The sequence below is a fragment of the Pygocentrus nattereri genome, chromosome 21, assembly GCF_015220715.1.
Source record: "Pygocentrus nattereri isolate fPygNat1 chromosome 21, fPygNat1.pri, whole genome shotgun sequence".
NCBI classification, from domain to species: domain Eukaryota; kingdom Metazoa; phylum Chordata; class Actinopteri; order Characiformes; family Serrasalmidae; genus Pygocentrus; species Pygocentrus nattereri.
In genome coordinates, this window is record NC_051231.1 from 18,656,470 (window position 1) to 18,671,999 (window position 15,530).

At 37.0% G+C, this 15,530-nt stretch overlaps 1 protein-coding gene across 3 annotated transcripts in view; it reads left to right on the forward strand.

Moving 5' to 3' along the window:
* col2a1b (collagen, type II, alpha 1b) overlaps nt 1-15,530 on the forward strand; it is a 134,750-nt gene that overhangs the window by 24,746 nt on the left and 94,474 nt on the right. For all 3 annotated transcript variants that reach the window (XM_037532212.1, XM_017719154.2, XM_017719155.2), the window contains 9 exons: nt 388-441; nt 1,582-1,635; nt 3,129-3,182; nt 3,384-3,437; nt 4,684-4,737; nt 5,036-5,080; nt 12,332-12,385; nt 12,887-12,931; nt 13,070-13,123. In XM_037532212.1, coding sequence (XP_037388109.1) covers nt 388-441; nt 1,582-1,635; nt 3,129-3,182; nt 3,384-3,437; nt 4,684-4,737; nt 5,036-5,080; nt 12,332-12,385; nt 12,887-12,931; nt 13,070-13,123 — 468 coding nt within the window. The remainder of the gene's footprint in view (nt 1-387; nt 442-1,581; nt 1,636-3,128; nt 3,183-3,383; nt 3,438-4,683; nt 4,738-5,035; nt 5,081-12,331; nt 12,386-12,886; nt 12,932-13,069; nt 13,124-15,530) is intronic.

Sequence of the window (15,530 nt, forward strand, 5' to 3'; positions counted from 1 at the left end):
TCTTCTACATCCACACAGCACCCATCTTAAGCCTGTCTAGGCTATTACTAAGTGGCAGGTATTAGCCATTTGACTTGTTTGAACATGACGCACAGACAGAATACTTTCAAGGAGTCTCTAAGACCAGTTAAAGTGAATTGTGCAGCTCTATATAGTTTGGCAATTCCTTTACAGTTACTAGTTATGGACTCTATGGTTATGTGACTCACTATAAAAATGCATCAGAAACATCTGGCCATATTGGCAAACCGTGTTTAAGAAATTCAAGCTATTTTTATCTCATTTTCACAACACTGAAAATCATACAGAACAGGATATATCCTGGAAGGATACACACACACAGATCTGATTTCATTTCCATTTTGATACCTGCCTCTTATTTTGTAGGGCCCACAAGGTTTCCAAGGCAATCCCGGAGAATCTGGGGAACCTGGTGCTACTGTAAGTATTGCAAAAATCCTTTACTCCTTTATTTGAGAAGTCAAATAGCACTACAAATGTGTTGCCCCACAGGGTGCTTTAACATTCTGACAGCTGACAGATCCAGCAGGGATGTCATAGCTCTATAATTGTACATAATTGTAAATATTGCAATTAACATTCCAGATTAATTTATTTCCTCTTTTACTGCAATTAAAATCAAACTCACAGCATGCAGGGTCTGTAGTGCATTCCCGATGTCAGTCTTCGTATCTTGTATTGCCATTCTTGCCCTGCCACTTTTTGAAACACATGGCCAGCATACTCACAGGATATTAAAGGCGTCCTCCTCCTACTTCAGAAAACGAAGAATGACTAAGCAACATATAACCTACCTCAAATATACAGAATTACACAAAGTAGTATGCACTTATGGGAGACACAGTTTATTTGTGTAATATTATGTGTTTCTCACATTATTTTCATTTTAGGAAAAAAAATTTAACTGGATATAGAAAATCTATATCAAGTACTTTGGTGTAAATCCCACGTATTAAACACAAGGCCCATGGGTCTGATCTGTCCTATGTGGCCCACAAAAGTATTGTCTAAAGTAATTTTCTGTTAATGTTAGCCCGTTTCACAATGTCTTGCAACGTAATGTGCACTCCGACTCTCCTACTCCAAGAATGATCTATGGGACAGTGGTTACACGTCAATTCTGAACAATTCAAGCAAATAGGTAGGCTTAAAAGACTAAGCTTCTAGGGACATTCAACTTTATTCATGTAAGATCTCAATGTCTATTATATGTGCTTATATTTTACTGCTTAAGGTTTTGCATATTTTGAACAAACAGTGGCCAGTTTGGGTTATAGCACAACATTAATTAAAAGTGAAATAGCAATTTTTTTCTATCATATGGATTTGTTGAGATTTTTTAATATGGCCCCTTTAGTGGTTTAGTTTGACAATCTTGGTGTAAATGTTTGTTTTTGTTCTTTTTTCTAAAATTATGCAACCATCTTTAGCTTAATTTCTCTGCATACTAACATAGCACACACATGATGAAGTAGAACAAATCACCTTCTTCACAGTGGTCAAGATGTATACACGCACAGTGTACAATTTACAATTTCTCTGATATGGCTCCTTTAACAGGGACACATGGGTCCTCGAGGTCCCCCTGGTTCACCTGGCAAACCTGGAGATGATGTAAGTACCACTCTATAAGTAAATCATAACCACATACACAGCACACACAAGAATACTCTATGCAATATCAATTAAATTTTAAACAGATTAATATACTGTCAAAAGGTAGGCATAAAAATATTTATGTGCCTAGATTGTTGCTCCCAAAATCTGCCAATAGTACAATTTCCCACCACAAATCATAACTCAAAAGGTTCTTCTTTGATATCTCTAGTATTAAGCTTCATAAAGCATTACTAAAACATTTATTATTTAACTTCTACATTATCACATGCACTTAGTCCAAGTTTCTTTCAATTATTTTACAGTCTTCCTCTTTCCACAAAACTGTCCTTTTGCTCTTTGAACTACTTGGGTAATATTCAGTCTTTCATGTCTTTTGTTCTGCTCTATGGTTACTTCAATTTCTCACTACAAGATATGTAATGTGTCCACACAAAGTTCAAGTTTTTCCATACTACTCTAAAAAGAGATAATTGTAAATCTCTTCAAAAGGAGTTCCTTAATTGAGTAAGTGATCACCAGGGGTGGATTAATGCAAAGGCTACACTAGGCTGTAATGCTGATTGGCCAGAAAAATATATATTATATTTTAACTAAAAACCTGAGTCCTCTTTAGCCCATTATAATGATAAACACTTTGTGAGTTCAGAATTGGTTAGTGTGAAAAGGTTAGTAGGTCAGTTATAATTTTTGGTGTGTTGGAAATGTATGTTGAATGTCTATTGGCTGAAAGCTAAGAGGGTTAGCTGTAGCTAGCTCAAATATAGACTTGACGCAAACTAGCCTGCAGCATCTGCGATCCTGAAAAGACAGGTCCCGCCACTGAAAAACCACAAACCGTTGCAGCGGAAGTAACTTTATCAGATGCGGCAGAAGAGAGGACACAAGAGACATTGATAGCGACAACAGCTCCCCTTTTTACAGCACAGACCCAGCATAGTGGATTAAAAGCCTGGGCCCAGAATCATGTCAGAACATCAGCATGAACAAAAGAAGATGTTCTTCTCAAAAACGCTTATCTAAAGCAAATTGCCTTACGGCAAGTATGCATAATACAATGGCTACTGTTTTCAGCATATGGGTAGTATTTTGTTTGAAACTTAGACTGCTAATGACTTTGTTGGTTACCAAAGCGGTAAACACTCTTTTTCAAAACTGCTGCTGGTAAAAAATTTTTAACGATTTTTCATTATTGTACTTCCTCACTTTTCAAGCTTTAGGTGCGTGAGTGTGCAACGTGTGCACATGTGATTCCCATCATTCTGTTTTTTTAATACTGTTGTCACAAAATATCCACTAGGCAATATTCTGCTGCTTGAGTCTGTATGTATACATGCAACAGTGCATACATTCACTAAATTGAATCAAGTGTAAGTACATTCTGTCCATTTCTCAGAATACTCTCATAAAAAAACAAAGCCTCTACACAGTGCTCAATCTATGTCATGGAATTCTTAATGACTATAACTGTTTGTTATTATTGTTTGTAGGGAGAACCTGGCAAACCTGGCAAATCTGGTGAGCGTGGCCCTCCTGGTCCACAGGTACGTTTGTCACAACATTGCTGATAACTACAACTTTATTAATGAATTTTTTAACAGCCATGGTGCACTTTGTCTTTATCAACCGGTGGCTGATTGGTATAACTTCACGTTATTGCAGGAAAGAAGAGAAACAGACCTGAATGAGTTTTGATTTTTAAATTCAGATCTTTTTAATATATATCCTCCTTGCGTTTACCACAGGGAGCTCGTGGATTCCCTGGAACTCCTGGCCTGCCTGGAATAAAGGGACACAGAGTGAGTATTTGTCCAAATCTAAAATAATTTTACCAAACAGGTTAGAACAAAATAAAAACAATGGTTTATTCTTTTAAGACTTTCCGTAGACCTAACATAGGGGGTTAAGGGATATCCCTTAATTTTTTCTACCAGAAAGTGTTATGACAGTAAACAGGCCTGGTTATCTGTGCTGAAAACATTTGTGTTTAGAGATAATATGTAAGTAATAACATTGGGAATCCTGTTCCAGAGTGTTGTTAAAAGAAGAGATGTTGCAACACAGTCGTAAACACATCCCTGTTCCAACTTTTTGCAATGTGTTGCTGGCATCATATATAAAAAACAATAGAATTTCTCAGTTCAACATTTAATGTGTTGTTTTTGTACTATTTTCAATTAAATATAGGGTTTTAGTAATACATGCATGTAATACATGCTACATTCAAGCTAACACAGCTGTGCATCGAGCTGACATCATATGAGCTTCAACCTCACTAAAGTTACTCCTTGCAAACTATTAATCTTTATCAGATGTAGTAGTTGAGTTGCTTTGGCAGTAGTACCGGATAATTTAACAAGCTGGTGTTTATATGCAGTAGTGTTTTAGTTTATTATAGTAGCCATAATTTCATGTCATGTCATTTCAATGCGCAGGAGCGTTAGCTTGGTTGTAGCATTTATGTAGCAATATGCATATTTGGACTGCAAAACACATACTGTTCACTCACTGTCCACTTTATTAGACAATCCTATGTTGTTTGTTCCACCTTGTAGGTGTAAAGTTTGAGACAGTAGCTTAACTCTGGTTGCACAGTTTGTGTTCATTATCCTCTAGTCCTTCATCAATGGATGCTGCCCACAAAATGCTGTTGGCTGGATGTAGTTGCTTGGTAGACTATTCTCAGTCCAGCAGTGATGTTGAGCTGTTTAAATACTTCAACAACACTGCTGTGTCTGATCGTCTCTTACCAGTGCAACAGATGCTAACATACCACCACGGTCAGTGTCACTGCACTACCGACAATGATCCACCACCTAAATCATACCTGCTCTGTGGTGGTCCTTGTGGGGGTTTTGATCAATGATGAATGGGGTAAAAGTAGGATAACAAATATGCATATTTTTGTTACAGCAGCTTTTGTTTCATTTATCACTCATGTTTGTGTTTTTTTGAGAATTATTTTTTCCTACATATGAAAAAAAAATAGAAAACATTACCTGAGAATTTAATATGAATCTTTGCTTCTGCATTTTATCTCTACAGGGGTATCACGGCCTTGATGGTGCAAAGGGTGAGACTGGCGCTGCTGGTGCTAAGGTATAAACCTAAAGTAGATCCACTCAACCTGAAGCTTTATTTGTTCTAACTAAATGAAAAAACAATATGTTGCCATTATGCTACTAATAACTACTAATAACTACTAATGACAGTGCTACTGTCATTGTTAAGAGATGCAGAAAGGTTAGTGGTATATTAATTAGATGAAAGGACCATATAAAAATGTGCTTTAAATAAGTAATATTAAACAGGACACAATAAAATATGTACATAAAATAGTTCTTGCTTTTTTGTTTCAATCTGCTCTCACTCTCTTTGTATTCTTTTTCTTCTACAGGGTGAGGCAGGTGCACCTGGTGAGAGTGGTGCTCCAGGTCCAATGGTAAGAGAGAGTGGAATGGAAAGCCATTAAGTGTACATTGATCTAAATTTACAGCAAAATGTTTTTATTAGGAAAAAAAAACAGTTCATCAAATATAGGGAATACCGTCCACCCAGGAAGCACAGTGATTGTTCAATATTTCACATTTCTAATGTGAAATATTTTATGACTTTGATTCAAAACCATACTGGCCATTTTATCCCATAAACATCTACCTTAGCTCAGATTGTTTATCAGAGGGTGTCTGTAATTTTTTTCTCCTCAGTGATTTAACTCCTGCTGGACGGCAATGAAATTACTCTAGGACAAGTATGCTTCTAGTTTTATTGTATTTTATCAGAATTTAACATTTGATCCTTAAGGAATGGACATTGAGACAATTAGTTATTATTTATTGTATATTTTATACTTTATATGTAGTTACCATTTAACCACCCCTGCGGGATATTGCTTTTCTCATTGATTTTAGTTTCTTTCTCCTCCTAATAATATTATCCCACGTAATTTATGGAATGTACGTTTTACCACTCAAAACGAATAAATGGTTGGGTGATTCTTCAAAAACATAAATTTTTAATAAAATAAGTTTTTAGTATTTGGGGCAGCATCTCTAATATGTGCTAGGAGTTAATAAGTCACAGTGGCAAATCTTCTTTTTCACAGTATCAAAAATCTTTTTTTTCCAATGTGAGGTAGAATAAAATAATTGTAAATTTAATTTTGTCCAAATTAACCTTTGTCTGATGAGTTTTGAGCCAAGATAATTTTTAGTTTGAGATATTTGTGTGAATGTGGAGGAACTTGAAAAGCCACCACTTTGATTTAAATATTTTTACTTTTTTTTCAGAATTCTGTGGGACAAATAGAATAAACATATAAAATAAACAGATTAATGGGTAGAACAATTACCTATATGGCAGTGTTGCTGGAGATTCAGATATGTTAATTCTGAACTGGTTAAAACTCTTCCTCAGGTGAGGAAGTCATAACTCTCACATCAAAATGCCACAAAGCACAGAAAACGAAATATGCAAACATGCAAGCCACACACATGCTAGCTTGCTTAGCAAGGCTGAGGCATGGATGTTTCATGTCATATTTCAAATAAAAATTAAAACCTTACAGACCCTCTGTCACCTTTTCTGTCTAGTCCATTGCATCAGAGATAGTCCACTTTATTTTTGCGAGGCATCAGACATAAAGAAGGACAGTGGCCACCCCCGCTCCACAACCCTCAAAATCCATGACACCTCCCCACTCTGAACCTGATTTAATAGTTACAGTGAATGGACACATTTTTTTCGAACAACAATAAACATGGTTTATCACTTTGAAGTACATGAGTATGAACATGTCAAAGATGGTGTAACTTGGGTGAGAACTGGAGTGGCGGCTAGTTAGTTAACAAATAATCCAATTTTCTTCTGTGGAAAAAGTAAGTGTACCCCTACATATATCACTACTTCAAACTAAATGAAGTCCAGTGCACCTGAACAGGTACCAGTGAAAAGAACACTATTCTTGAATATCTTGGAGGAACTTGTCTTATTTATAAAAATTGTATTTGGATGCCTAGATCAAAAGAGGCCTTCAGTTGTAGATGACTATGAGTCAGGGAAGGAGTTTAAAGCGATATCCACAATATTGGAAATCAGTCATTCTACTGCCAGAAGATCTTCTATAAGTGGAGAAGATTTAAAACTACTACCAATTTGTCCAAGCCAGGCTACACCAGCAAAGTTGATTGAAGAGCAGACTGTAAGATGCAAAAATAATTAGCTTTCATCACGGGATCTGCAAATAGCTCTTGCCACCATTAATGTAAAAGTTTTATGTCTACCATTAGAAAAAGACTGTATAATTTTGACCAGCATAGGAAGTTTGCTTCTCTGTCTAGGCAAGGACCAGGATTTTTGGAACAATGTGATGTGAACAGACAAGCAAGCAATCAAAGTTTATTTATATAACGCTTTTTACAACAGGTATTGTCACAAATCAGTTTTACAGAACAATCTATATTACTGAAAGAAAAAAAAAAGAAAATCCAGGAAAATGAGCAAGCCAGTGGTGACAGTGGCAAGGAAAACTCCCTAAGAGCAAGAGGAAGAAGTCCTGAGAGGAACCAAAACTCAAAAGGGAAACCCATCATCTATATAAAGTATCTGTATAAAGTATTGTAGTACAAAGCGGGATTGCACAGTGTCATACAGCAAGAAGCTAAATGGTGGTCAAGCCGGTCCAGAATGCTGGAGAGCAGTGGGCACTCGATCAAGGCAGAAGAGGCAACAGCATCAGACGCACAGAATGGGCAGCTGTTCAACTCGGCAAAGAAAGGAAAGAAAAACACAGAGTTAGTTCTGTAATGAGTGACTGATCACAGAATACAGTATTAACAGAGCAGCAGAGACTCTGTCAGGTCTAGATCTGATAGGGAAAACTAATTACCAAAGGCTTGACTATACAAGTAAGTTTTTAACCTAGACTTAAAACCTGAGGCACTGCCTGAGTCATTAACAGGAATATAATTCCAAAGCTGGGGGGGCTTTGTATGAGAAGGCTCTCCCACCTAATGTAACTTAATTAATTCTAGGTACTAGTAGTAAGCCAGCATCTTATGATCTACGTGATGGTATATAGTGGAGAGAAGTTCACTCAGGTACTGAGAGGCGAGTCCATTTAGAGTTTTATATGTCAGTAATAGAATTTTATAATCAATGTGAATTGTAACTGGGCTGATATGGTCACACTTTCTGGTTCTTGTGAGGACTCTGGCCACAGCGTTCTGGACTAGCTGAAGCTTGTTAAGGCTTTTGCTGGGACATCCAGACAGCAGGGCATTACAGTAATCTAGTCTTGAAGTAATAAATGCATGAACTAACTTTTCTGCTTCCTGTAGAGACAGTGTATTGTTTAATTTCGCAATATTGTGGAGATGCAGGAAGGCTGTTCTAATAATATTAGTTATATGTGCGTCAAAGGAAAGATCAGGCTCTGTTTTTTTATTTTTTTTAACAGATGAGCAAGATTTTTTACAGATGAGCTTGAGGCAACTGAGAAATTGTTAAGTTTAAGTGTAAAATTACACAGTTTGTTTCTAGTTGCTTTTGGACCAAGAAGCAGGACCTCTGTTTTTATCAGAGTTAACTAGGAGAAAGTTACTCGACATGCAGTTTTTAATGTGTTTTTTACAGTCCTCAATCTTGCTTAGTTTAATTTTATCATCCAGTTTGCTTGATATATATAACTGAATGTCATCAGCATAGCAGTGGAAATTGTCGTGTATACTGATAATGCCATGTTTACTGATAATGGTGCCCAGTGGTAGCATATATATTGTGAATAATATAGGTCCTAAAACAGAGCCTTGTGTAACACCATACTTTACTTTTGTGAGGACAGATGATTCACCATTTACATTAACAAATTGATAGCGATCAGTGACGTAGGACCTGAACCAGGAAAGAGCTATTCCTGTTACCCCTACAATGTTTTCTAGTCTATATAGTAAGATAGCATGGTCTATTGTGTTAAACGCCGCACTAAGATTAAGGATGACTAGCAAAGACATATTTCCTTTGTCAGAGAATAATAAACGATAAGTTCTAATTTTTACTAGTGCTGTGCTCTGCACTATGATGTGGCCTGAAATCAGACTGAAATTTTTCTTGTATATGATTCCTATGCAAACAAACACATATAATTGTTTTGCTACTGCTTTTTCCAAGATCATAGATATAAAGGGGAGATTCGGGATAGGTCTATAATTTGATTTCTTAATCAGCTGTCTAATTACTGCGAGTTTTTGGGATGTGTCCAAGGCTAAGAGAGGAGTATATTATTGACAGAATAGGCTTGGTTATTTCTGGCAAACTTTCCTTGAGCAAACCTGTAGCAATCGGGTCTAACATACAAGTAGAAGATTTTGCGGAAGAAATCATTTTAACTAGTTCATTTTCTTGAAGTAAGGTAAATGATTCCAGCCTATCTGCAGTGATTATAATATTCTCAAGATTTAGACGGGCTTTATAAGGCAGCACGTTTGTAGAGTTTAATTGTGATCTGAATTTTCTGCCTACTTTTTTCAATTTTATCACTAAAGAAATTCATAAAATCATTGCTGCTGTAGGCTAATGGCATCTGGGGTTCAGTAACTGTTTTGTTCTCTGTTATTTTAGAAATTGTGCTAAATAGTAGTCAAGGATTATTGTTTTCTATGAGAGAGGAGAGATAGGCTGACTGTGCTGTAGCAAGTGCTCTTCTATAGTCTATAAGGCTCTCTTTCCAGGTGAACTGGAACACGTCTAGTTTTGTCAGGCGCCATTTTCACTTTAAAGCTGGATTATGAACATTCTACAAAATATATTTTTCTGCCTTACTATTTTACTTTTTATTGGAGCCACACTGTCTAGAGTAGATCGAAAAGTATCCTCTAAGAACTTGCTCATAATATCTAACTTGGTAGGATTAGATGGACAGCTGACAGAAGCTAATAATTGCGGAAAGTTTCTGATAAAGCTGCCAGCTGCGAAGGAAGTTATAGTCCGCTTAACTTGATAACATCGTGATGAATGAACATTACCACTGAAGTGAATTTCATATGAGATTAAGTAATGCTGACTGATGAGACTGCTGTGCCCTGGGGGAGAATATCTAAGTTATCTATGTCTTCACCAAAGGTCAGATTTAAGTCCAGAGTGTGGTTGTGATAGTGTGTGTGTCCCTTTATAATTTGGGTGAAACCTATGGAGTCTTTGACATATATAAATGCCTTACTTAGTGCATCTTGAGGATTGCCAAAGTGGATATTTAAATCTTTAAATAAACAATTATTATTTTACTTGTAAACATTATTAAACTTGATAGAAAGAGAATTCCTGTAAGAACTGAGAATATGGCCTGGGCGGCCTGTAAATTGTAATTAGTGAAAAGGATTTGTTCCTTGATAAAGTATATTAAGTAGAAGAACTTCAAAGAAGAGAATTTATAGCCTACTTTCTGGCTCATGCCTAAAGCTTTAGTATGGATGGTTGCTTTACCTCCACCCTGGCCACTTAAAAGAGGGCTATGCGCATAGCTGTAGCCTGTAGGGGTGGCTTCATTTAGACTAAGGTATTCATTTAATCCACGTTTCTGTAAGGCACAGAGCATCAAAATTGAGGCACAGAGCATCAAAATCGGTACTAATGTAATTTACAACAACGGCTTTTGATGTAAGAGATCTTATGTTAAGCAGTCCTAGTTTTAGACCAAAGGTGTGGGCATTGCAAACTGGTATAGCTGGTCTGATATTAATCAAGTTACTATAGCAAACTTTTCGAGGCTTTTTGATGCTTTGTTTTATTCGGGGAACAGACACAGCCTTAATTGGGAGGAACCTATGTGGCGTCTCGAAGCAGTTTGCCACATGAGAATTTGTATTTATATAATTTTTTTTTTTTTTGCACTTGCCTTATTTACAGTATAAGTGCTAGCAATCACGTTATGTCCAGCAGTAACACTAGCATTATTAGCTGAAGCATTTCTATTTTTGGCACTACTTACATGGCCTTTGCTTTGTGGTCAGATTTCCAATATTTTGGATATCGCTTTAACCCCCTTCCTAGACTCACATCATCTACATTTTACTTTCTGAAGGCTGCAGAGAGCTCTTTTGATCTATACATTCAATAGCAGTTGTTATTGGGCTCCAATAACAAAAAGCAAACCAGACCAGAGGCTCCAACAAGGAGTGGCTCAAAAGGAAAAAAACTATGGGTTTTGTAATGACCTAGACAAAGCCCAGATCTGAATCCCATTAAAATGCTGCAGGTGGGTTTTAAATATGCTGTACATGCAAGAAACCCTTCAAACATTGCATAGCTAGAAAAAATCTGCATGGCAAAAATGTTCTTTTTCTAGATGTATGAAACTTATGGAAGCCTGTTTCTACCACTGGAAAAAATCTATAGCCATTTAAAAAGACTTATTATGTCTTAGTTAGGACTTACAATCTTGCAATTAAGACTTAGAGTCTCATAGTTATGACTTAGACATAGTATCTCATAATGATAAGACTCAATATCATATTTTGATTTTATATATCATGGCTTAGCAACTCATGCTAATGATTATTTCACATCTCATACTCATAATTATGAATTAGCGGCTCATTCTTTTTACAGGTATGACTTATGATCTCATAATTATGACTTACCATCTCATACTTCTGAAGTTTCAAGATTATTTGTCATTTGCCCAACATATCGGGACATTCATGAAATGAAATGCTTGTGGTGAGGCACAGGTAATCACTCAACAGCAGCGCAGCATTATATACAGTACACACTAAAAACAGTGCAGACAAAACATAGTAAAAAATACTAAAAGCAGATACTAAACCTGAAATATATTAAATATACACAAAATATAAACAGGAGGGACCTATGTGAAAAAAGCTCTCTGCTATGTTCACATATATTTAACAAGGGGTTATCTACGAAGATTATATATCCATTTTAAAGTGGCTTAGTCTTATTGTCTGTAGCAGATATGATATGCTGAGTGAAATGGTAATGGGGGAGCAACCTACAACATCACAGCTGGTTCTGAAGCTGACTGCCTTTGGGAAGAAACTGTTCATTAGCTAGTTTGCTCTAGCCTGGATGCTACAGATTCTCATTAGTATGGTTTAAAGTTTTACAATTATCACTTATTAAATGGCAATATACTTTTTTCTCCAGTGGCAGAAATGGGCTTCTATAGAAACTGGTAGACAGTTATAGGAAACACCTACATAAAGATATTTGTACCTAAGGGGGCAAGACTAGTTGCTGAAGCATGTTAATCGTTTTTGTTCTGTTACATAACATGTATCTATACATACTTTTTAAGTGAAGATCAAATACTGTTATGTTCACGCATGTCAAATAAGAGAAACATTTCAGAGATTCATGCTGTCATACATTTCATAATTTCAATATGTCTGTACTTTGGCTTTGCGGTTCATCACTCCAATGTCCAAACAAATAACTAATTTTCATTTATTCATTTTGTTTAAGTAACTCTCCCCTTTATGCTATTTGTAGGCTTTCTCCATCTCTCTGGCTGGTTGATTATGCTTTGTTCTGGTTCATTAACATGTCTAGATACACACACTAAAGTATTCAGTCAGACTCGAGGTCAAGTTACATGTCTTGCGTCCACAACTCTGTTTTGTAATATAGAAGAGTTTGTTTTGTGACCTGTGTTGATTTGTGTCTTTCAAAATCTTAGGGTCCACGTGGTCTGCCTGGTGAAAGAGGACGTCCAGGACCTTCTGGAGCTGCTGTAAGGACCTTTTAAGAAGCATGCTTTGTTAAAACTCTTAATTGTCCCCTTATCCTATTATGATACTACTATGGATTTGCATCAAAGAGAACTTTATATTTCTTTTTTAAGCTGCTGTAGGATCCGCCTTGCAAACTGCCAGGTCTACATTGTTTATACAATGCAGATTAGTAAGCTCATCATTTAAGCATGAGCCGTATGTCTAAAAATTTAAATTTCAAAACTTCAAAAATGCATTTTTTTCAACACGTAATTCATGTGTATACACATACAGTAACCTCTGCCACATGCAACTAGACAGTGAGAAAATACATCATGTTTTTTAATATCATTTCTTGTGATGAACAGAACAAAATATTCATTTCACAGTAACTTAGCTTTAAATCTTAAACTTAAAGTCAGTACCGCTTGTTTTGTAAAAAGTTCTGGAGGACTGCAAAGTGGCTTAATGATCTTGTTTTTTTATTCCATTTGATTTATTGTTCAATTCCACTTTTTCAGGGTGGTCGTGGAAATGATGGCTTACCTGGCCCTGCTGGTCCTCCTGTAAGTATTTTATTTGAACTATAAATACTTAGAGATTTAAATAAATATCCATTTCCCTTAAGGATAGACTTAAGTTTCGATCCAAAGAAGCTTAGACTGTTACATGTGCATGTCATTTGTATTTCTTTTTTCATTTAGGGTCCTGTTGGACCTGCTGGAGCTCCAGGCTTCCCGGGTTCCCCAGGTGCTAAGGTATTTGCTGCCTTTTTCTCTCTTTCTCTCTCTTTCTCTCTCATTCACACACACACACACACACACACACTCTATATATCTTTGTTGTTTTCATGTACACCTTGTTTTTTTTTCTTTTCTGCTTCAGCTTCTCACAAGCACTCCAAGAAATTCTTAGCTGCAATAATAACAAACCAGTTTAATCTTAAAACTCTTCTGGTAGATCCCAGTGAACTTTTGAAGTGTGTAAAAGAATGTCTGGGTGCAGGGTAGCTCTTCAGATGGAAAAAAGCTGCAGAGCCAGAGGGTGAAACTTGAGAACAGCATTCTGTAAAGTACTTAGCGTTACCATGTGCTGGGGTGCAGACAGAAGGAAGTTATAATGTATTTTTCCTTGACTTAAATAGAATAGTGAAAAGTCAACTTATAAACCTAAATACATTGCAGACTTTAAATACAAACCCAGATAATAAGGCCCATTGAAATATAGTAATATATATATATATATATATATATATATATATATATATATATATATATATATATATAAGTGGGAAGGTTCAGAAGGCATGTGACATACAGTTGTGTACATTACAGTGTGTGTGTAATAAAGTGCATGTGCAGCTGTTTAAAACAGAAGGAAGTTAGAAGTGTCCTTGTTAAGGAGGAGGATGGCCTGGGGAAAGAACCTGATGAATTGGCAGTTAGTTTGGTTGATGACTCTTGGTCTCGATGAGATGGGAACTGCTGGAAGAGACAGTGATTGGGGTGAGAGGGGTCAGGCATGATTTTCCCTGCCCTCTTCTTCATCCTAGATGAGTAAAGAGTTGGTGGTTGGTGTAGTGTAGTGGGTAACAACCTGGAGACTGGGATCCCATCCCCTGCCTGGATAAGCACCCTACACTGTACCACTAAGAGTCCTTGGGCAAGACTAACACAACTTTCGCCTACCTATGTAAAAAATTAGCAAATTGTAAGTCACTCTGGACAAGAGCGTCTACCAAATGCCGGAAATATAAAGATATTTGAGGGTGGAGAGCCAACAGCCAATGATTTTCTCTGCATATTCCACTGTTTGCTTACACTTGGCGCATAACTCTGCTGACTGTGGAACTGTGTATTTCCATTAGATGCAAAGGAGTCAGTTATCCCCTTGGTTCCAACAAACAACAGTTTATATAGCATTTATCTGGGGTAATTTGATATCCCCCTGCCTTACTTCTCAAATTTTGATATTAGCTTATTCTGTAATAGGTGCATCTCTTCGCCCATCAGTTTGGCCATTGCATGTTGTACTCTCTCCCAAAAACTGGTTTCCACAGGTTTTTACCAATGTGCTTTACCTTTCATGGTCAACTTGTCCTTCTCTTCACTGGGTCAAAAAGTACATACAGGACTCTCTGTGTCTAGAATTTCCTATGCTGACAGACTAAGGCCTACCCTTTATGAGAGAGTTAATGTTCTCTGTTAGCCAATACTACCTATTGATTATTGATTACAATATCTAATCTATCTGATTACTAATTAAGGGAATATTTATTCAGTCTCCATCATCATCTCCACAGTATTGTGTGTGTTTATCTCCTGGTTGTTTGTTCTGCACCATGACACTAGCCTTGTTACTTCCCTCTAGTACACAGACTTGTTCAAGATGGGACCGACCAGGGTAGTGTTGTCTGTAAACTTGATCAATTTAACAGAATAACTGCTAGACGTACAGTCATTGGGGTAGAAGTAGAGCAGGGGAGAGAGCACACAGTGTTGTGGAGCACCAGTGCTAAGGTGGCAAGCATCTGAAATATGGTCAGACAATCTGACATACTATATCCCGTAAGACAAGAAGTTCTGGGTCCAGAAGCAGACAGATAGGGGACATTTAGCTGCTACAGTTTTTCTATAGAAGGACAGGAACGATGATGTGAAAGCTAAAGCCTACAAACAGCACATGGGAATTACGGGCCATCCAGGTGTTGCAGAATATATAGATGTATGGCATCATCTACAGACCTGTTACATCTATACACAAACTGCAGAGGGTCTTGGAGGGTCTCATGACTTTGAGGTGCTAAAGTAAAAGGCTCTCAAAACACTTAATGACTACAGTGATTACAGCAACTGGTCTGTAGTCATTTAAGCAGGAGCTGTTCAGAAGAGTGCCTAAGTATTGCAGGTGAGACACTATCAGGGCTTTACTACTGTTCTGTTTTCTGAGGACACAGCTGACCAGCAGTTTAATGATGATGTTGGGGTGGAGGTCGTATGTGTTGTAGGGGTGAGAGCAGATGGGGATGGAGTGTGAAGAGGCTGCTGACAGCATGTAGCAGACAAACTGGAGGGAGGTGGCAGATGTCCTTTGTATTTCAGTTTTTGAGTAAACGTTATTAAGCTGGTTTGGGAGTAAAAAGTCTGCTGCTACATTTGATGCATT